General features: G+C 51.5%; 1 protein-coding gene across 1 annotated transcript in view; it reads right to left on the bottom strand.

Annotated features, from left to right (window-relative positions):
- The window catches only part of SSH1 (slingshot protein phosphatase 1), a 61,959-nt gene that overhangs the window by 35,756 nt on the left and 4,624 nt on the right, over positions 1-21,579 (bottom strand). The window contains exon 2 of the mRNA XM_082667272.1: positions 21,337-21,377. Coding sequence (XP_082523398.1) covers positions 21,337-21,377 — 41 coding nt within the window. The remainder of the gene's footprint in view (positions 1-21,336; positions 21,378-21,579) is intronic.

The raw sequence follows: 21,579 nt of genomic DNA, 5'->3' as shown, positions 1-21,579 counted from the left end.
CTGTGTGGATGGGGGCCCTGAACACTGTGCCTCTGTCCTCCTCCCGAAATTAGTCACAGGCGTTTACTGTAAAGAGGAGATTTGAAGCTGCAGGGAAGCTCAGAGAACAACACATCATCCCAAGCCCGCGAGATGGTCCTGCATCTGCAGAGACAGTAAGCAGATACAGCACGAGGAAAACCTCACTGGATGACTCTCGGAGGCGAGAGGCCACAGAGCACGGCAGTCATGGGACTTAGGAAAACGAGACACAGATATTCTTTATGACCCTGTTTCCCGTCTTCTGCTCTGAGCTCACTCTGGGCCCAGAGCCTCCTGCGCCCTGTGGGCGGCTGACGTGAACACTCTCTCCCAGCCAGGGGCCAGGGCTCTGATAGGAGAGGCGCAGAACCCGATTCAATCCATCAGTCTCAAGACACCCCGCCGGGGAAGGCAGTCCCTTACGAAATCCATTTCGGGGTTGGGGGTGGGGGGCACTCGTACTTTACTAGGTTCTGGGGACAAGGAAACCAACTCACAAACCACCCATCCCAACTATGGAGAAATCAGCCTTCTGCCCAAAGATGCTGGTGCCCTGAAGAGAGCGACTAAAGCTCCAGGAGGTCAGACCCAGGCAAACAAAATGGAAAAGTCCTGACGGCGGATTAAGAACAAGTTCAGCCCCTGGCCTCCCTCCTCCATCCTCACCGCTTTTATCTCCACAATACAGATATGTCTCAGACCCCGGTTTTAGGAGATGACACGGGCTCATAATTTCTGCAGGGCACTGCAGACAGACAGGATCCTCCAGAAAACCCCAGCCCTCAGAGCAGCAACAGTCAGTGTCATCCAGAAACCAAGACACGGCAGGGGCGGGTGGGGGGGGGCCAGAAATCAGCGGTGGCGATACTTACTAACTTGGGCTGGAAACCTCTGAAGAGCAGAAGTAGGGAGCTGGCTGGCTGGAGGTGCAGACGTCAGTACAACAGAAAAGGTCCGGGACTGCTGTGGTCACATCATGAATTGAACTGCCCCCAGCCCCTGCCTTTCCCGCCCTCCAGAGAAGGATAAACGTCTGAAGAAGAGGCTGGACGGAGCCGTCCAGGAAAGCAGAGTCCCGGTCCCGATGGCGTTCCCACCCAGACGGCAAATGGCTCTGGTGGAACTCTCGTCCTTCCCTGATATTTGGGTTTAAAAAGGCCCTTGTCCCTGCACATCCTGATGAAAGAGGGCCATTCACAGGGAGCAAAACAGCTGAAGTTCCTCTAATCACTTTACTCCTACGGCTTTGCAGTGGGCCTTGGGAATGAGCAGCAGGGTGTGTATTAGAAACCGCGAGGAAAAACAGCTTGTGGCCCAGTAACCCGCCCCGAGCCATGAGGACCCCATCCTTGTTCAAACCGTCACATATCACCAACCATTCACCCAACAGTGACCGTGGGCAGCGGCCACCGTTAGTTATTGGGTGTTTTCACAAGCACCGTTTCATTCTGGAAATCCTTCGGTCATGCTAATCACTCCTGGAGGAGGCAAATCTGGGGTGTGGGGGACGGCATTCCAGGTAGAGGTCAGCAGGTGCTCTGAGAACCTCAAACAAGGGGCGCAGGGCAGGCTGCAGCGGGAAAGCAGGTGCGGGCCCCGGAGGGTGCGGGCCGGGACTCCGAAACCCACCCAGCGGGAGCAGCTGGAAATAAAGTCAGCGTGCAACCAACCACAGTGCAGGGCAGGATGAGATGAGTCCCCTGCCAGAGGAACCCTGTAGGGCTGGGAAAAGGAAATGTCTAAGTGATGGGTTCTGGAACATTCTGTGAAGGAAGGGCACTGAGTAGACTTCTGGGAGGGCCTCGTCTGGAAGGTTCTCCCAGCTCCCAGATGATCGATTAATCCTCACACAAGAGGATTAAGTGAAACATACACTACGATTATGCTTATTTTGCAGTTGAGGAAACTTCAGCTGCAGGAGCGTAATCTTTACAAGATGGGATGAGACCCACTTCTCTCGGGCCCACGCCCACCTTCTTAACCCCTGGAACGCCCTCGCCTCTGCCCGTCCAGAGTGAGAATCAGAGCGGAGACCCTGCAGCCACCTCTGCCCTGCCTGCCCTGACGGCCAAGCTCAGCATCACCAAGGAGTAAGGACAGGACCCATCCCCAGTCCTCCTTCCCAGCACGTGACTGCATCAGAGGCGCGGGAAAGATGCAGGGAAACATCCTCAGAGAGAGAAGACTGGGCATCAGCCCCCGGGGGGCAAGCAGCAGGGCTGCCACCATCACAGTAATGGGCCAGGACACATCAATTGGTCCTTCTGGACTGAATGGGGATCCTGGGGGGCTGGGGGGGGGGGGAGCAGCACAGCCATGCTGGTCAAGAAGCTGCTTCTCAGCAAGAGCACCGCCACTGCCCGAGCGCCCACCACGTGGTAGAGGCCACACGAGGCTCTCAGCTGTGCCACCCTGTCTAATTCCCAAGCTCTGCGGGGAAGGCCTTCTTTCCTCTCTGACAAATGAAGGAAGCCAGCCCAGCTCCTGAAAGCATCCCGGGGAGAGCCTGGGCAACCTCATCTTCAACCAAGGCCCCTGGGGACTCTGGTACACATGGAAGTTCTAAGAAAATACAAGGCACTGGTCTGGGAATCCATATTTCTGGGTTCTAATGCTTGGTCTATTCTGGGTACGTTCTGATATTCACTTACAGGGCTCTCTGTTCATTCATTCGAATAGCCGAGTATTTGCAGACTAAGGAGAACCACGCTAAGCCAGGCCTTAAGGGATGGGGCTGTGTGTGGGCAGTGTGGATGTGTGCCAGGCCACTTAGAAACATAATTCCTGAAGAAGGGAAACATCAGGTGCAGAAACATCACACTACAGAACAGGACACTAACGCTCCTCATTTCCAACTCTGGCCATACATCGGAAGAACCTAGGAAACTTTTCCTTCTTTTTTTTTTTTCTTTGCGGTACGCGGGCCTCTCACTGTTGTGGCCTCTCCCATTGCAGAGCACAGGCTCCGGACGCGCAGGCTCAGCGGCCATGGCTCACGGGCCCAGCCGCTCCGCGGCATGTGGGATCTTCCCGGACCGGGGCACGAACCCGTGTCGCCCTCATCGGCAGGCGGACTCCCAACCGCTGCGCCACCAGGGAAGCCCGAAACTTTTAAAACATATTCACGTCCAGGTCTAACGTCAGACAATTCTAGTTCAGAAGGTCTGTGACGAGTCCTCAGCATCTGCTTTTTTAAAAGTCCCAGAAATTGTCCCAACGCACATCCAGGGCTAAGAACCCCTGAACTTAACAGTAACAGAAGACACAGAGGAAACTGGCTCCCCTTGTGGCCTTCATAAGAGTACCTTACACACAGTAGGTACATGATAAATGTTTCTGCTGGTGGAAGATAACACCAATAAAAACGTGTGGTCCTCTCGGAAGGAGATTAACACAATCAGGTGCAATGTAGGGAGGTCACACTAGGTCAAAAAAACAAAATAATACCCTCCTTGGAAGCAGCAAAACAGGTTAGCAGATAATTGCACGTGCCCTTCTTCTACCAATACTGTCAGACTCACAGGTGTTCCTGCCCTTGAAAGGCAGCCCTGCATTACAGTCATCTGAGGTGACAATCATAACGAGGGATCAGACCTCTGATAAGCTCTGCTGTTGACAAAGCACTCTGGCTAACGTCAGCCTATTTGATCTTCATGAAGCTCTCCCATGCAGGCTGAGCGGGCATTGTTATACTCATTTCATAGATGACGAAACAGGAAGTTATTAACCGGTTATGATTTTAGGATTTCTGATGCTACCTCTTGCAAAAAAAAAAAAAACCCCAGAGAAAATGAGCATAAAAGTATAGGCTCGGGCTTCCCTGGTGGTGCAGTGGTTGAGAGTCCGGTTGAGAGCTCGTGCCCCGGTCCGGGAAGATCCCACATGCCGCGGAGCGGCTGGGCCCGTGAGCCAGGGCCGCTGAGCCTGCGCGTCCGGAGCCTGTGCTCCGCAACGGGAGAGGCCACAAGAGTGAGAGGCCCGCGTACCACAAAAAAAAAAAGAAAGTATAGGCTCAAAAAAGGATAGAAATTAAGACAACATTGTAAATCAACTATACTTCAAAAAAAAAGATTCAAATTGACTGGCCTGGTTGAAACGAACTGAACTATTGATACTTTTGCGTGGATAGAATTAACTCTCGATCGCACTCAGCTCTGCCCAGTGATTACTGAGTAGACTGGTTTGTCCAGTGGACTTGACGATAATTCAAGAAAAAAATGGAATGCATATAAAGTTGTCACTACAGAAAAGGTGGTGCCCGTGAACACTCCCAAGAGGAGCTTCCATTAATTCCATCTAGGTTAAATACTGACTGTGCCCCTACCGTGCCTGGTCAGTGCTAAACCCTGGGAATTCAAAGTGAAACAGAAACGGTTTCTGCCCCGGAGCAACAGCACAGTCTAGTGGGTCAGACAGACGCAGGACAGTACCTGCAACGTAGCGCAGGAGGCCCCACGACGCAGGGATGTATAAGGTGCCATATATGCACACGCACGCGTGCACACACACATACACACACACACTCAGGAGGGAGGGATGCCCAGCCCAGCCGGGGGGTCCAGGGAGATCTCCCTGAAACACCACCAAGCTGGGCCTCAAAGGACCTGTAAACAGGGACAAAGAGAGCAAGGAGCAGGAGAGTAGGAAGATTCTGCTACACGTGCCCTCCAGGGAACAGGGGAGGAGGATCTGGTCTCTGTGGTAAGAGGTTCCACTGAGAATTCATAAATGTCTATTCAGGTTTATAAGTCAGTTCCTTATAAGTCTGGTTAGCATGAGTTGCTTTCTCAGAACTTGATCACCCCTGGGTGAACTAATATTCCAGTTTCAGAACGTGCAAAGCTAAGAATCAAACCCTGGGCGAGTTATTGAGCCAGAAGTTCTCAGCACCCGAAGGCCTAGTAGCCACTCATCGAGGGTTATTTTAAGTAAGTCAACGATACCTCCAATCCGAATGGGGCTTCATAATTTACAGAGAGCTTGCCCCTACATTTCTTCACTTAATTCTTACAATGCCACTTTTCTGATGAAAGAACCAAAACAGAGAAGATAGACGACGTGTCTGCCGTCGTACGGCCCATAAGGGGCCGGACGAGATTGACAGGCTTCAAGTTCAGGGCTCTTCCTGTAGAATCCCGAGGTCAGACGGCAGGACGGTGTGACCTGCAGCCACAGGAGCAGCAGGGAGAGCTGGATGGATGCAAGTCTACCTTAAAACCACTCCTGGCGATGGTTTAGATGGATCCAGAGCCCCCTTCCTACCAAAATGAAGTTTGTAAAGATGCAAAGGAGACGGAAGACCTGTACGTGGAGTAAGGTAAGCGGCCTGCAGGTGGAAATGGAAAACTCTCTTCACTGCTCTCCCATGGGTGCCTCCCTCATTTTCAACTCAAGTTCAAAAGTCACAAAGACCCCGGGCTGTGCCGAGGCCTTATTTTTATTTTGTCCTTTACGGGGCATTCAGCAAGGCCTTGTCCCATGTGCCATTCTTGGGGGCCTAAGCAAACAACTCACCTGACACACTGATCAGCTAGAGCCCCCCAAAAGCTCCCCTCCACACAGGATGCTGACAGCAGGGAAACTCCAGCTCTGCAGGGCCTTCTACTCAGGGAATGGGGTCACTGGCAAGAAATGCTGGCAGGGCTTGTTACAAATGTCTTTGCTGCTGGGGCATGTATTGTTTGGCTAGAAGGCGTAGGCTTCTCTCAGAGAGAAGGAATGTCCAGAAGTATTTTGGACAGTAAGAGACATTCTCTGCAGCCAGCTACACAGCACTCCTTCCTACCATGGGTAGGAGCAAGCAGCCGAATATACCAACAAGCTCGCAGAATCGGGACTTGCCCCCCCCAACCCCCCGGAAAAGCGAGACAGCAAATAACACACCTTGGATTGGCTTCACAAACCGTGGGATAGCTCCTCGATGGCCCCCAAGAGCCCTCAGGCCCCGTGTGTGGAAGCCGGAGCCAGTGTATTTTCCCGTGAACGTCTGGTACACCGGCATCTAAGCCCCCTTCGTGAGCGCAGAGGGAGAAAGGCCACACTGTGCAGGAAACGCAATGGCAGCAGAGGCAACCTAGCCAGCCAGAAACAACAGGCACACGAAGGAAATGTTTTTGAAATAACTCAAAAATTCCAAGAATGAATTGTGTCAACTGTCCCCGGTTCTCGGCCCTTTCTTTGGGATGCAGCCCATCCCATATTCATGGGTCGCCAAGCCCTAACCTTTCCAGGGCGCCCTTTCCTTCCCAGTCCCCCAGCCCCGTAAGCCATGCGACGTCCACTCACTGTGTGCCCGGCTCTGTGCTTGGTCCTCAGGGTCCCTGCAGGGCAGTGCTTTCCCAGAGAAAAGACATCTTCTCCACCTGTGCCGTCCAATACGGCAGCCACCGGCCATAGAGGCCTATGTTCTGAACACTCGAAATGCGATGAGTGTGACTGATGAGCTGAATTTGTCATTTTATTTGATTTTAATTAAATCTGAATTAGCCACGTGCAGCTACCAGCTATGATATGGGACAGCACAGCTGTACCGGGAGCTTGCAGCCTAACGAGAGTCAGGGCAGAGAACAGAGGACCCCGTGCCTTAGTTCCCAGCCACTGCTCTTGTTACATTATGTCCCAGCTCCAGAACGTCCAATGATGCAGCATTATCTATAGAACCCAGAGTCCTTGTGCTTGCTTTGTACAGCAGCCAGTTAGCCATGCCATGTCGCTAACTAAATTTCAGTCATCCGGCACTCTCGGACCTCAGGGAGCTTATAATGCAATCAGTGAAAGTGATTTATAATAAAGAGCTTCCTTGTATCAGCTCTTACACTAGTCCTCCCACACTCCATGCGATCTCTGCTCCATCCCCGTCTATGTCATTGTCATCATCAACTCTTCTACTCTGGGTCTCTAGCACAGTCTCCTCTCTCCTGATTGCCTCCCCACGTCCTGTCCACCTTCCAACGTTCACGCCTTCTCCAGGAAGTCCTCCCTCACCACCCTAGCTGCAAGCCATGCTCTTCCCTTTCGACATGTTACAGCACCTTCTCTCACCGTGCTGGTGAAGAACCTGAGGCTCAGAGGGTAAGTCACTCATCCAAGGTCATATATTTAGAAAGGGATAGGAACCCAAGGCCCCAAACTACGTTCCTGGACCTATTTACCTACTAACTGGTGGCGATGTTATCTTCACACCAGTATATTTTAACTTCACGATGGGACTCCAGGGCCAGGACACACGTAATTTTTTAAGTCTCTCTCCCTGCCTGACAGATAATAGAGTCGATACTCAGAAGTAAATGCTCATTAACTGGCCGAGCTGTACCCTTCTCCAGCCTCAAAGCATTTTGTGACTAACTCACCTTGGTCACCTCTGAGCAGCTGCAACAGTGGGCGCTCAGCACACACAGGATGAACAGGACAGATAAGACTCACAGATAACAGAGAACAAACCAGTGGTTACCAGCGGGGAGACGGGCAGAGGGAGGGGCAATATAAGGGCAGGGGATCAAGAGGTACAAACTACTACGTTATGCAATAAGCTACAAAGATATACAGTACGACACAGGGAATATAGCCAATAGCTTTTAAAACTATAAATGGAGTACAACCTTTAAAAATTGTGAATCACTATATTGTAACCTGTAACTTATATTATACATCGACTATACTTCAATAAAAAAATAAAGGGCTTCCCTGGTGGTGCAGTGGTTGACAGTCCGCCTGCCGATGCAGGGGACACAGGTTCGTGTCCCGGTCCAGGAAGCTCCCACATGCCACGGAGCGGCTGGGCCCGTGAGCCATGGGCGCTGAGCCTGCGCGTCCGGAGCCTGTGCTCCGCAACGGGAGAGGCCACAACAGTGAGAGGCCCGCGTACCAGAAAAAATAAAAAATAAAAAAATAAATTAAAAAGATGCCCTATTACTCAACTAAAACATGTAACCTGGGAAAATAGTTCTCAAGCTTCAATCAATTATCAGACACCTCTAACTAAGCATTACAACCTCTGGAAAAAACAAAAGACTCACTGCATAAATGCAGTTACAGTCATGTCCTCTTGGCAACGAAGTGTTTCAAACAACACAACTAAGTTCTCCTCATCACTGGAGTCCTGAGAGCCAAGGCTACGACTTCTCCGTCTCTGGACGCCCCTCAGATGTGCACTCAGTAAATATAAAACCGATAAGAAACATCTTTGCCGTGTGTCATGCTGGGCGTGTCATACATATTAACCTAATATTAACCTAATCCTCAGCATCCACCTACGGGGAAACTGCAGCTCAGAGACATCAAGTCGCTTGTCCAAATTCACGTGGCCGAAAAGCGGAAAAGGCAGGAGAAGACACCAGGAGTCTCAACTGTAAGCATTTCAAACCTCTGCCAAATTGACACCCATGGGGAAACACAGAGTGAAGAAAGTAAGTCTGCTTCTCTTCCCCAACAATTCGGACCGAAAACCATCTGGTGGGCAGAGCAAGGCAGGCCTCTGGGTTAGGGAGAGGGTGTGGTGAGCAGCGGAGAGGTGGCTGCAGACAGGGGGGTTGATCAGACAAGTAAACACTTTAGGGACAATGGGAGCCAGGTTCCTATCAGAAAAGGGATTACAGGGGCTTCCCTGGTGGCGCAGTGGTTAAGAATCCGCCTGCCAATGCAAGGGACACGGGTTCGAGCCCTGGTCTGGGAAGATCCCACATGCAGCAGAGCAACAACGCCCGTGCGCCACAACTACTGAGCCTGCACTCTAGAGCCCGCAAGCCACAACTACTGAAGCCCGCGCGCCTAGAGCCCGTGCTCCACAACAAGAGAAGCCACCGCAATGAGAAGCCCATGCACCACAACAAAGAGTAGCCCCTGCTCGCCGCGACTAGAGAAAGCCCATGTGCAGCAACAAAGACCCAATGCAGCCAAAAATAAAAATAAATAAAACAAATAAATTTATTTAAAAAAAAAAAAGAAAGAAAAGGGATTACAAATATGGAGAGAGAAAAAACTAGAATGAACCCAGAGATGTTGGATCAGAATTGAAGGTATTAGCTTGAATTCATGGTTTTCAATATATTTAAATAGAGAAAAAAATACAGATGCAAACGTGTGTGTGCACGTGTGTGCTTGTGTGTGCACGTACCTCCACATATCCCCTAATTCTGCCCACTGAAGGGGTCTGTGGAGAGCAATGCCCCCAACAGTAATAATAAGTACACTTACCTCAGCTTCTTTGTTTTTGTTTTCCAGATTAATTTGGTATAATTTTATTTCTTCAAAACAAAAGTCCTTAATTAATATTGTTTGTTTTTAGAGAGTAGAAAGAGCTTCAAGGAATCTTTATATAGAGTACATGAAAAAAAATGTAATATTTTCTGCTTTTTTAACTTAGTGGACATTTAGTTCTCAGATATGCCCATGGATCAACTAAAACCCAAATAAATGGAACGTGACAACCTGTATCTACCACTTTCCATGTTCTGCATTCCACTGTCAGATTTCTAGGTCCAGCCCCAGCTCCTAATCTCATCCATCAATTATCCCTTCCAATTATTATTCACAGGGGTTAAAATGCTTCATAAATTCTTTATTAAAAAATTTTTTTGTTGAAGTATAATTGACCTAACACCACTGTTAGTTCCAGGTGCACAAGATAGTGATTCACAAAATAATCACCACCTGCCTCGGTTTTGAAATTCCATTCTCTACTAAAAGGAACTAGGTAGGGCTCCTTGGAGAAATCAGGGATTCCAGAGATGGGGGATGGAAAGTACAAGATGAGGTCTGCCATCTGGTGTCAGAAAATAAGGCAGTGCTTAAAGGAAGATGTGGATACGTCAAGGGACAGGGAAGCCACCTTGAAGGAGACCCCACAGGCTAAATCGGGGACAATTTGAACCTTGAAGTCAAGAACACAATTAACAGACTATGAACCGATGCATGAAACAGACAAACAGGAGTCCACACAGATATAAATAAACGGAAAAGTTGAGGGGGCATCGGGTACTGACCTAATTTCAAAGTATTCCCCCCGCAAGAAACACTTCTTGATAAAGGGGGAAAAGAATACCTGTGCAGTAAAGAAGCCGGGCAAAGCCACTTGAGGACCACGGCGAACATCACCGGTGATGAGACACATGGTGTTGCTCGACCCGAATCTAATTTTGAGGGAACATCAGTCAAACCCAAACTGAGAGACATTCTACAAACTGCCGGGCCTCTCCCTTCAAAGTGTCCAGGTCACGAGAGTCAAAGGAAGACTAAGGAATGCCCCAGACTGAAGGAGAGTCAGGAGACAGGACCACTACATGCAGCAGGCGATCCCGACCTGGATCCTTGACAACAGAGGACACCGCTGGGACAAACGGTGGACCCTGAATGGGGTCTGAGGATTAGAAAAATGTTATTTGTACTATATTTGCAACTTTTATGTACGTTTTGTTTCTGAATTTTTAAAATTACTTAAAAAAATTTTTTTTTAAATTCCACTTAACTGGATTTTGGCAAAAACACTCCTTTTAATTCTTCTCTATTGGCCAGTGATTAAAAACTTAAGACCCTCTCACTGGTCATCATCACTGGCAGACGTCCTGACTTCCTGCTTCCCTCTTGGATGCTCTGACCCGCAGCACCTGAGATCTCTCCCTGCCTCAGGACCATTTCCCCTCTGTGTTTCCATAACAGCAGCAGCCTCGCTTCATGCCTAAGGCAGTGGAGGATGATGGGAAGCTCCCCTCTCTGGGCTCCTCTTGGTCTATGGCTGTCCAGATTTCGAGAGCCTCGCACACACATGGCCCTGGCCCACGTAAGACCTAATTTTAGCGTTTTCCTGCTCTGAGACCACACTTTCGGAAAAGTGGGGGGCCAACCTGCCCGGGCGAGCCTCCCATTGTGACAGGCACGCGAAGTCAGGACGCTGCAGACCTGCAGGATGTGACTCAGCATCCTGTTTTCAACGGTTGGGGTGGCCAGCAGATTTGGCACCAAGCGCTGCAGCTGACCTCACCTCTCAAGACAACAAATACCCAGGTTAATGGGTGGGATGGGCCCGTGGCATCAGCTCTCCCTGTGGGCCTCAGGGCCAAACCTAAGACAACCTGCCTCCCTGCCCATCTCACTGGGTCTCCTCACGAATACCCATCCGCAGGTATCTACCAGGAACAGTTCTTCAGAGAAACTGACCTGGCGGTATTTTAAGGACACCATGAGTCAAGCAACCGATCTTGTTTCTCTCTTTGCTTTGACTCCCAGGAAGCTCAAAGTCAGATGTATAGCCAAACTCCGGTAACTATACCAACATTATGCCTTGAATCCCACATACAAACCTTCTCCTCACTTTGCTTTATTTTCCCCTATGTTCACCATGTTCCACTTTTCCAATTCTAAATCATACTGTTCCCTTTGAATGTTATAAGCTGTTTCAAATTGCTTTTGGGCAGAGCTATGGTAGACACAGCACACATGTTACCTTTGGAGGGTAAGGACTCTTTTTTTATTTAACATGGAATCCCCAGCATTCAGCACAGAACCCAATACACATATAGGCACCAAACATGCTGGGTTGGCCAAAAAGTTCGTTCAGGTTTTTCCATAATAGCGTATGGAAAACCCGAACGAACTTTTTGGCCAACCCAATACACTGGCTGGATTGATAAGGCAAATATAACTCTAAATAAAAACTGCTGGGCTTCCCTGGTGGCGCAGTGGTTGAGAGTCCGCCTGCCGATGCAGGGGACGCGGGTTCGTGCCCCGGTCTGGGAGGATCCCACATGCCGCGGAGCAGCTGGGCCCGTGAGCCATGGCCGCTGAGCCTGCGCGTCTGGAGCCTGTGCTCCGCAACAGGAGAGGCCACAACAGTGAGAGGCCCGCGTACCGCAAAAAAACAAAACAAAACAAAACTGCCTCCGTTACAAGGTTGCTTCATAAGCGTCACATCTCCCTCCCACTCCATGTGGCGGGGCCTGCACAGGGCGCCCGGGCTTGGGGAGCGGGCTCCTGTGGAAGCCCCCTTGCCGTATGGCTCAGCGGCCTCCACCCCAGAAGCGAACAGCCCCTCCCAACTTCCAGCTGCTTCAGACAAGACACGGAACAGCGGGCTTGGACATCTGGGCAGAAGGGACAAGCAATTTCCAGAGGCGGCAGCGGGCCCGGCTCTCTCCGAAGCACGCCAACAGTCCCCTCCCTTGTGGGTCCCGATCTGGGGACTCATGCCTTGAGAACTCTCGGCAAGCGTGTGGGAATCACTTCTGCCAGCGCGGGGAGGCCCCCCGCAGGGAGGGCACCAGACGTTTCCTAAGGCGGGGCCTCTGAGGCCTTCTTTGAAACAAAGTCTTTTTAAAAATAGCTTCAAAAGTAGCCATTCAAGGGAAAAAAAAATTTTTTTTAACCTGTACAAATAAATAAATAAAGGCAGACAAGACACGATGCTTTGCCTGGTACCAGGCTCAGTGTAACTTGGAGGGAAACAGGTCAGGCGTTGGCTGTTTTTTCCCTTGGGTTCCACTCAGTTGACCTTTTGGTCTTTGGTCTGGGGGGGAACACGGTCAGGAAGGCGGCAGAAGGGACTCTCGCTTCCCACCATCTATGAAAATACCGGTGCCCTGTGGCTGGCAAGGACCAGACACTACACACTGTGCAAGACGCCCTCCCAGCCTCATACAAGTTCCCTGAACCGAGGAGGACCCTTCCTGTTTCGGGGAGGGCAGGGGGCTGGCCTGAGGTCACAGTCACACAGGCGGTCAGGGGGTGGGTACAGACACGACCCAGCAGCCCCACCCCATCGAGGCACAGCCAAGGGCACGATTCCGTAATTTACACGGCAGTCTGGGCATTGCTGATCCTCTCCCCGCACGGCGGGGCAGGACGGCCGGGGGCTGCTCTCATCAGCACATCGCCTCTGCCGCGGGAGTGGGGACCATCGCCAGGGCTTTCCACACCCCAGAGTGGGAGCCTTGTGGGCCAGACGCGTGGTCTTGCCCCCAGCCCCCAGCCCCATCACTCAGCACGCCCTGCAAGTGGCTACTCCTGACTTCGATTAATTCTCTCTGATGAATCCTGTTTTCTTCCTGCAGCCTTCCTCAAAACAGAAGGACTCCCGTGGATATCCTCCTTGTCTTAGGAATTTCCCACTACACTGCCCAGATCCAGGGTACCTGACCACAGCACGACATACGCCAAGGATGAACTCTAAAGGTGGGAGTCCCTTCTGTTCAGACGGCCGCCGCCATGCGTGTGGCCCTGCTCCGGGGTGAAGCGCGCCTGGCTTGACGCTCACTGAGAGGGAAGTGGGTCCGAACAGAGGGTCCACTTCCTCTCAGCAGCCACACCAGTTCTCTCCATCTCAGCGTGACTTGGCGAGATGCCCCACACAGGGCTAACCTTGCTCTCAGCCTGAGAAGAAAGGAGAAACTCTGGACGGCCTGTTAGAAAGCTACCGAGAATGGTCAGAAGTGTTAACAAGGTAACACAGAACTAGACTGGTGGGTGTGAGTGAGCACTCTCCTTCTTGCATTTGGAAGCCATAATCTAATCTCATCTCTTCACTTTACAAAGGAGGCAGTGGGGGCCCAGAGACCTTTAGTGACTGGCCTAAGGGTGCACAGCAGATGACACATCGTAGGACAGAACCTAGGTTTTCTGACTCCCACTCACAGCTTTGCTCCATTTACCACGAGGGTGATCGGGTACCACGATCACCCAGGAAGAAAGAGCTCGCATGAACGAGCATTCTTGGTGTGCACACAGGCACCCCTGGAGTGCAAACACGCTCCCCTGGTTTGTACACAGGCTCCCCTGGTGTGTACACATACTCCCCTGGTGTGCAAACACACTCCCCTGGTGTGCTAAGTGCACAGGAAGGATGAGACCAGGGCTTCCAGGCATTCTTTTTTTTTTTTTTATTTTTGCGGTACGCGGGTCTCTCAGTGTCGTGGCCTCTCCCATTGCAGAGCACAGGCTCCGGACACGCAGGCTCAGCGGCCATGGCTCACGGGCCCAGCCGCTCCGCAGCATGTGGGATCTTCCCGGACCGGGGCACGAACCCGTGTCCCCTGCATCGGCCGGCAGACTCTCAACCACTGCGTCACCAGGGAAGCCCCCAGGCTTCTTTTGAAGTCTAAGCACTGGTATTTCAAAAGTTTAATGAAACCTACTAGACTCTGAGCAAAATCCATTTTAAGTTAACCTTAATAACTTTAATTACGTTCCAACAGAATCAAATTAACTCTTCACCTCTGTTCTCACGTGTCCCCATTCCAGGATGAGTTTTCTAACGACAACAAAATCTATTTAACACATGCTGAAGGCGAATTCTGATTTTAACATCAAACGTTCCAACCAACTGCCCGGAAGAATACCGGAGTTAAACCGAAAGGAAGGGCAGAATGGTACAACGGCCCCAGGACGTTCCACGTGTGTGCACCCCAGTGTTTCAGGTTGGGAGTCGACGGGAGGTAGCTGCCTCTAACGCCACGCGGGTGGGGACAGGAAGGGATGAGCTGAACACAAACCTGCAGGTGCCCTGTGGGGACAGGAGCAGCAAGGAAGAGACACAGGCTTCTGAGTCACAGCGACCTGCATCTCAACCCTGGCTCCGGCCCCTGGGAACTGCAGTTTCCTACAATGAGGCAGGCACCTTGTGGGGGTGACAGAAACGAGACAAGCTGCCTCCAGTTCCCAGCCCAGGGCCTGCACCTACAGGCCCCCGCTGAACGGGAGCCACGAGGAGCACCCCTCACCCTCCCCTGCTACCCGTCCAGGCGACTGCATGGGAAGGGGCATCGACTACAAGTCTCACTCTAGGTCAAGGTCAGGGAGCTCACAGGACAGGGCACAGGGCTCACGGTGGGGCCCCTGGGGTTCAGGCCAGAAGGGAGGAGGGCAAAGCCACGGGAGGCGGGCTTGCGGAGATGGCTCTCGAATTTTGGGGCTCAGAGCACAGGCTTTGGAGTCAGAGACTCGGAGCATGAGGGCCCTGGCTCCATCACTTCCTACTAACTGAAGTTAGGCCAGCTACCTCCCTGAGGCTTTGTCTTCTCATCCAGAGAATGGGAACAGAAGTGGTGCTTTCCTTACACAGACTAAATAAAACAACGCCCATGAGGCAACTCACAGAGCACAGCACGTCTGAAGGGCTCACGTCCACAGCCTCCGTCCCTGGTTGACTTTTCCTCCTCAGCACCTGCTAACACACTTAATGTACCTGTTCATCTTACCTACTGTCTTGTCTCCCCCAACAGAATGTCAGCCACAAGGGCAGGGATTTCTGTGCTCTGTTCACTGCTATATTCTCAGCTCCTAGGACAGTGCTTGGTACACAGTAAGTGCTCAGTAAGGATTTGGTGAATGAATGGCTTGTAAATAGATTAGGACAGGGGTGCTGACACTGCGCTAACAGCACCTGTATTGTTAAACTGCAGGGGGAAATCGCAGGAAAAATTTCTTTGTCCTTTGCTTCCTGTGTGTTGTCCAAGACCACTCTGAGTTCCTCACCATGAGATAGAACTTGGAAAATTCAATTTACAAGACCTCGATGGCCCATCCAGTGCACACCAGGCACCGGGAGAGGTGACGGGAGAGGCGGGGAAGGCTCTGTCCTTAGGGTGGGCTCGTGGTCAAGTGGGCAGGCGCCCTGGGCAGTGGCTCAAGGCCTCGTGCTCAGAAGGGCTCCGAGCTTGGTTAATGCTCTGCTGTTGCCACCTTGAAATTCTTCATCACTTTGTAAAAAGTGGGTCTACAATGTTCATTTTGCACTGGGCTCCACAAATCATACAGCCGATCCTCCTAGCAGAGAACATTTATGTACTTCGGTAAATACTAAACAACAAGTCCCAAGTCTCAAGGAAACACTAAGGAGAGATAAACGCCCGTGGGGAAAAAAAGGAAGAGTCAGAAGCGACCAGAGGAAGCGACCTGAAGGAGGCAGAGGCGGGGCATTTGTCGGAACGTCTATGATGCCACAGGTTATTTTGCCCATTGGAAAATGAGGCCTGCCCAGGTCCTATGACAGCCAGGTGAGGTGACAGATGACAGAGGTGGAAGCCAAACCCAGGCCTGTCCCTCCCCAAGGCCAAAGCTCATGGAAAAAATGTCTAAGGGTCACTGGAGGTGTTATTGCAGAGGTCAATATGCAACATGGGGCAAACACGAGATGCCAAGCCTCCAGGTGTGAAGGCGCGTACGGGTGCTGAGTGGAGACAATGACGGTCTCTGGCATGTGGTCGACTCCTGCCGGCTCCCTGGGGCTCCTGGCCTCTTCCCACCAGCCAGTGATGCCTTTATATAAGTGATGCCTTTACACCCTGCCACATCTGTAACACTGTACAGAAACCTACTCGGTTACATGTCTTGTTTTCTCTACATTAGACTGGGGCATCTCAAGAACTCCCACAGACTGAGACTGGTAGGCAGATTCTGAGGTTGCCCAGGACCCCAGGCCTTGGGGCAGGCACCCTGGATGAGCCCCCTATGCTGAGTGTGCTGGGACCAGGGAACAGGATGGGAGAGCTGCTCCCTTCATTAGGTTATACCCTATGGTAAAGGTGATGGGATGGTCCCTCTCCTGATGGCGTTCCCTGATGGCATCAGATTCTCCTGTCGGCTTTGAAGCAAGCCACCACCCGTGGAATCTACAGCTGCAAGAGAACGCATTCTGCCAAGAACCAGTGTGAGCCTGGAGGAGGACCCAAGCCACAGATGAGATCCCGGCCCTGGCTAACACCTTGACTGCAGCCACGTGGACACAGCTCAACCACATCCGGGTTCCTGGCCCACAGGAGCTGTGAGGAAATAAGCGTGTATCGTTCTGGACCACTGAGTTTGGAGTAGCTTGTTACACAGCAGTAGACAGCTGACACAGCGGCCTGCTGCACAGAGCCTGGATGCCACAAACGCTCGACATCTCTTGCCGGGACTTAAATGGACAGACTCCCAACAGTCAACAGTCAAGTCTTGACGGCTAAGAAACCATCAAGAAAGGCAGAGAGAAACCTCAAAGGGTGGACAGGCCTCGAAGAAGAGGTTGTGAATAAAGATTGGGAAGTGTGATCTGAAGAGCAAGGACACACCAACCACCACCCCTTCCTGACGCAGTTGGGGTGGGAGAAAAGCTTATATGGAGAGCGGGGTCCTCTGGGGATTTCCAGGTCAAGACCGGAAGGAGGAGAGGGTAGAGGGAAAGGCAGAGCTGTAAGGGAGTTCACAGTTTACCACTGAAACCAGATAAAACAGAGAAGACAAAGTCCTGCTGCTTTGGCCCAAACGTTTGCTTGGGCAAGTAAGAAAAGAAATTAAAAGAACGCTAATGATCATTTTCACGTGCTTGACTTGAAATACTGGATGATAAAACCCCCCAAAAAACAAAACCGCAGGGCTTCCCCTGTGGCGCAGTGGTTGAGAGTCCGCCTGCTGATGCAGGGGACACGGGTTCATGCCCCGGTCCGGGAAGATCCCACATGCCGTGGAGCGGCTGGGCCCGTGAGCCATGGCCACTGAGCCTGCGCGTCCGGAGCCTGTGCTCCGCAACGGGAGAGGCCACAACAGTGAGGGGCCCGCGTACCGCAAAAACAACCAAAAAAACAGCAAAACACTCACTCCTGATCCACACTCTGGAAAGAACACAACCATATTCCCTCCCCAGGGCCCCGCCTGGCACACAACCACTTACGCCTCATGCCAGACGGAGGCGACTCCCAGGATGGTGAGGGAGCCAGGAGCTGCTGCCAGCAGGCCATAACTCACCAGTTCCCACAGTCTGAACAGCGCAGCTTCCCAAAGGGGATCGCTGGAGGCCGGCGGCCATCTGCACACGCAGAGAACAGGACAGAGGGAGCGAGAGCTGGGTCTACGGCTCTGCGTCACTCAGCTTCCCTCTGGACGGGCGGTAAGCAGGTCTCGAGATGTCCGCCAGAAGGCCTTCGGAGAAACCATCCAGATGACAATAGAGATTCTGCAGAAGGTGTGTTCCTGTTTACATCCTACAGGGATGTCACTGGGTAAAGGACGCAGGCTGGTCCAAGTCACAGGACAGCCACGGGGGTGGCCCTCTCAGCCCCACACAGTGGACGCGGCACCTGCTGGGGGTCAGAGCCTCTACTTCTGAGCTGTGAACCTAACACTGATAGGAACACCATCCTCTGAAGACCAAACGTAGCCACAGTCCTCCACGCCCATTGTGGACCTGGCTCTGTGCAAGGAGCCCCACGCAAAGTATTCGCCAACCCTGAAAGGTCATAGCTTTATCCATTTTACAGATGGAAGAACGGAGACCCACAGAGGCACAGTGACTCCCAGATGCATGCCGGCACCTCTACTAGTGCAGAAGCCAGGCTCTGAGGCTAGATCTGCCTGACTCCAAAGCCCACGTCTTTCCTCGACACATCGTTCTCACACATGAATGCAATTCGCTGCAGAATCAAAACAAAGTTAATATGTTTAAACTGCTGAAGTGCTTTGTGCAGGCAGAGAACTAAGACCCTGTCACTAAGATGTCACCAACAGTTAGGGACGAGACAAAAACACAGGTACCTGCCAGGGAAGGCAAGTATGGTACCCAGCACAGAGAGAAATCAAGAGCCACCTGCCAAGGAGAGGGAAGCCACAGAGGTTTGGGATGGGAGCATGCTGAGCTGGCCATGAGGACTGTGGCCAACTGGAAAGGGAACTGGCTTAGAGAAAGAGCCTGGTCAGGGAGCAGGGGCAGGACTGAAAAATGGCACATTCGACGAAAGGCCAGTGACGAGGGTGAAGGAGGAAAAAGCGTGGTGACCAGGAGGAAGAAGCACGGGCGCTTCCAGACTGGCGTCCCTCTGACAGTGGGGACGATAAACTGACGCAGAGCGATGGGTGGATGGGTGGCCCCTCAGTGGATCAGGGGAGGTACAAGGACCTGACTGATGGTGCCACCAGGGGGGGACAGGGGAGGAAGAGGGCAGGTGACAGAAGATCCAACCCACGGATTCAGCAATTTACTGGCTACACGTGGCTCTAAGATCACTTCTTGGAGGACCCGAAAGATGAAACTGTCAATTAAGGGTAGACAAAGGGGCAAAGAGAGAGGCATATCCTGCGGCCTCCCCAGTTTCTCTCCCTCCCCAGCGCCCTTCAGAAACCAAACCAGGCCAGATTACCTTCAGGATGAATGTGAAGCAAAGAGAAATCTCCTCTCCCCAACTCTCCTCCCCAAGACGAGCAACCAGTGAGGGACCATTCCACACTTTTTTTTTCTCTAGGAGAAGCTTAGAGAGCACAGGCCTGAAAATGCAAATCCACACGCAGATGCCAATGAGTTTCAGTCAAAGCTCACGTCAGGACAGCAGGACTGCTCTTGTTTGGTTCGGAGGGTTAGAAACCAGGATGGTGTCCACTGCCTAAAATGGGGCGTGGACATCAAGGTGAAGGAAGAGAGGAGGAAAGGGGAGCCTGTGAGGATGGGCTCAGAGACCAGGTTCCCCCCCACAGCCCAGGTCTCCCAGAGCTCACGATGGCACTGGGGACCCACTGAGAGCAGCACAGAGGGACTCACGGTGGTCACCAGGGCGATCTGACTTCCTAGGAGGCACCATCACAAGTCAGCAGGGCTCTTGGGTTCTCGCCCTGCTGCGGCCTCTACCCACCTGGGCGAGCTCAGCAAGTTCCCACGCCTGTACGTGCAACACATGAAACTGGTCCCCGGAAAGGTGGTGTCCTATGACAAACTCAGGTGTTGCGGGCAACGGAGGGCCCGCTTCGAAGGCAACCTTGGGCCTCGGATTCCTCACCTGCGACCTGGGGGGAATACCCCACCTCCTGGGGTCGTTGTGAGGGTTAAATTTGGCAATGCAGAGAGCTGCCATCACTTCCCTTTGTACGGTCCTCTCCAGCTCCAAGCTGTGCAGAGAAAGGGGCCTTTTGCTGGCCAGCAGCACATACACATTTTCCACTGCTATTTGTAACTTCTTTATTAATGGAAGCAATTCAAAACACTATGCTGTCAGTTCAGCAAGGGCAATGAAAAATGAAAGGCCATCTAAGTGAGAGGCTTAAATGCCATCTCTGGGGCAAGAGGCCTGGAAGAAAAGGATCGGCTTGAGGGGGAGAAGAGTCCAAGTCCATGTAAGGGCTGGTGAGGAGCTGGGGGCGCGGGGATGGGGCCCCACGAGGTGGGCAGCAGGCCCTCCGCCCCGCTCTCCCTCCCCCACAGTCTCCAGAGCAGACTCCACTCCTCCCCTCCCCCCTCCCCCACTTGGGAATCCAGCTGATTCCAGCCTTCGAGACTCTCAGCAACCCACACCCCCAGTCTGAAGAGCAAACGTGTCACTGCCGCTGTTCCTCCCTCCAGCATAACGTGAAAACGAGGACCCACAATTGTAATAAGACAACTATTTCTCTACACATATGAGCTTTAGAAAAAATGGTGCCTCCCTTCCCTCAAACACACAGAAAACTTCAAAGACAGGCGAGGCAGAGCTCTATCACTTCCGCGGGTGAGTTGAACCAGGATAGCCTGCTCTCGGTAATGAACGGCTGACCCCAGTTTCTGAACACATATTTCCTTTTCCAATTAATTTTCCTCCTCCTCCCAAGATGAAACAGACATTAAAAAAAAAAAATCCTTTAAATTCTGTTTAATTCTTTTTTTTTTAATCTAGATGTTTACTTTTTCACACTCTAAGAGCCAGAGTTTAAGACTAGTTCTTTGGTGCAGAAGAGTACATTATATAATGAAGTGCTAAATCTTCTGTAAACCAACAAAACACCCAATTTTTGGCAAAGAAAAACAAACGTGCTTTTGGCGTCTACTTGTGAATACAGCAACCGAGGACTACAAGCTTGAGAAACTTCTCAAACGAGTATACGTAAAGATTTCTCACTGGCACACACACGCGCGCGCGCGCACACACACACACACACACACACACACACACACAAAACACCTTGAATTAATAAACTGAGGGGTTGAACGTCTGTTTCAAATCAGCAATGTACTTACCTCAAAAGGAATACCTTCCCAAAAGCAGGATGGAAAAGTGAGAACATACTAAAATGATTATTTTCTTTAAAGCAGAAGTGAAATCTGGAAGGAAGTTTATAAAGATACTCATCATCACGGTAAAGCCAGGGGGGTGGAATACTGGCCATCATTTTTTTTCTTCTCTAAATGTTACATAATGTTATTAAAGCTGTTTACTGTTAAACGTCTAGATCACTTGTAAAGCTCTCCTTCTGTCTATGTGTTCTGGATCGTTTTTAAAGCACTACTAAAAAGCTGGTGTAGTCTTTCTCGAGGGTCCTCCCTTTTGGAAAGGCACAAGAGTATTTCTTACCTGCTTGGAAGAAAGACTTCAGGACAAAAACACTAAGTCTGCTTACCTGTGGTTTAACTTGCGATCTTCATCGCTGCCAGCCTCCAACTGCAGAGAAAGAAAGAGAATGTCACAGCCCAGATGCCGCTATCGACAAGCCTCAGACACAAGGCTCACATTTCCTGCTCTGGTGTCTGCAAAAGATACAGATGTCCAGGAAACCTGGTTCCTTCCAGAGAGCCGCACCCTCTCCTTACCAATCCTGCTCTGCTGCTCCCCCGAGTAATTTCCGCGGAGGAATTTTCAGGTT

This window comes from Grampus griseus (assembly GCF_964374135.1).
Source record: "Grampus griseus genome assembly, chromosome: 12".
Lineage (NCBI taxonomy): Eukaryota > Metazoa > Chordata > Mammalia > Artiodactyla > Delphinidae > Grampus > Grampus griseus.
This window is presented reverse-complemented; position numbering and strand designations above follow the sequence as displayed.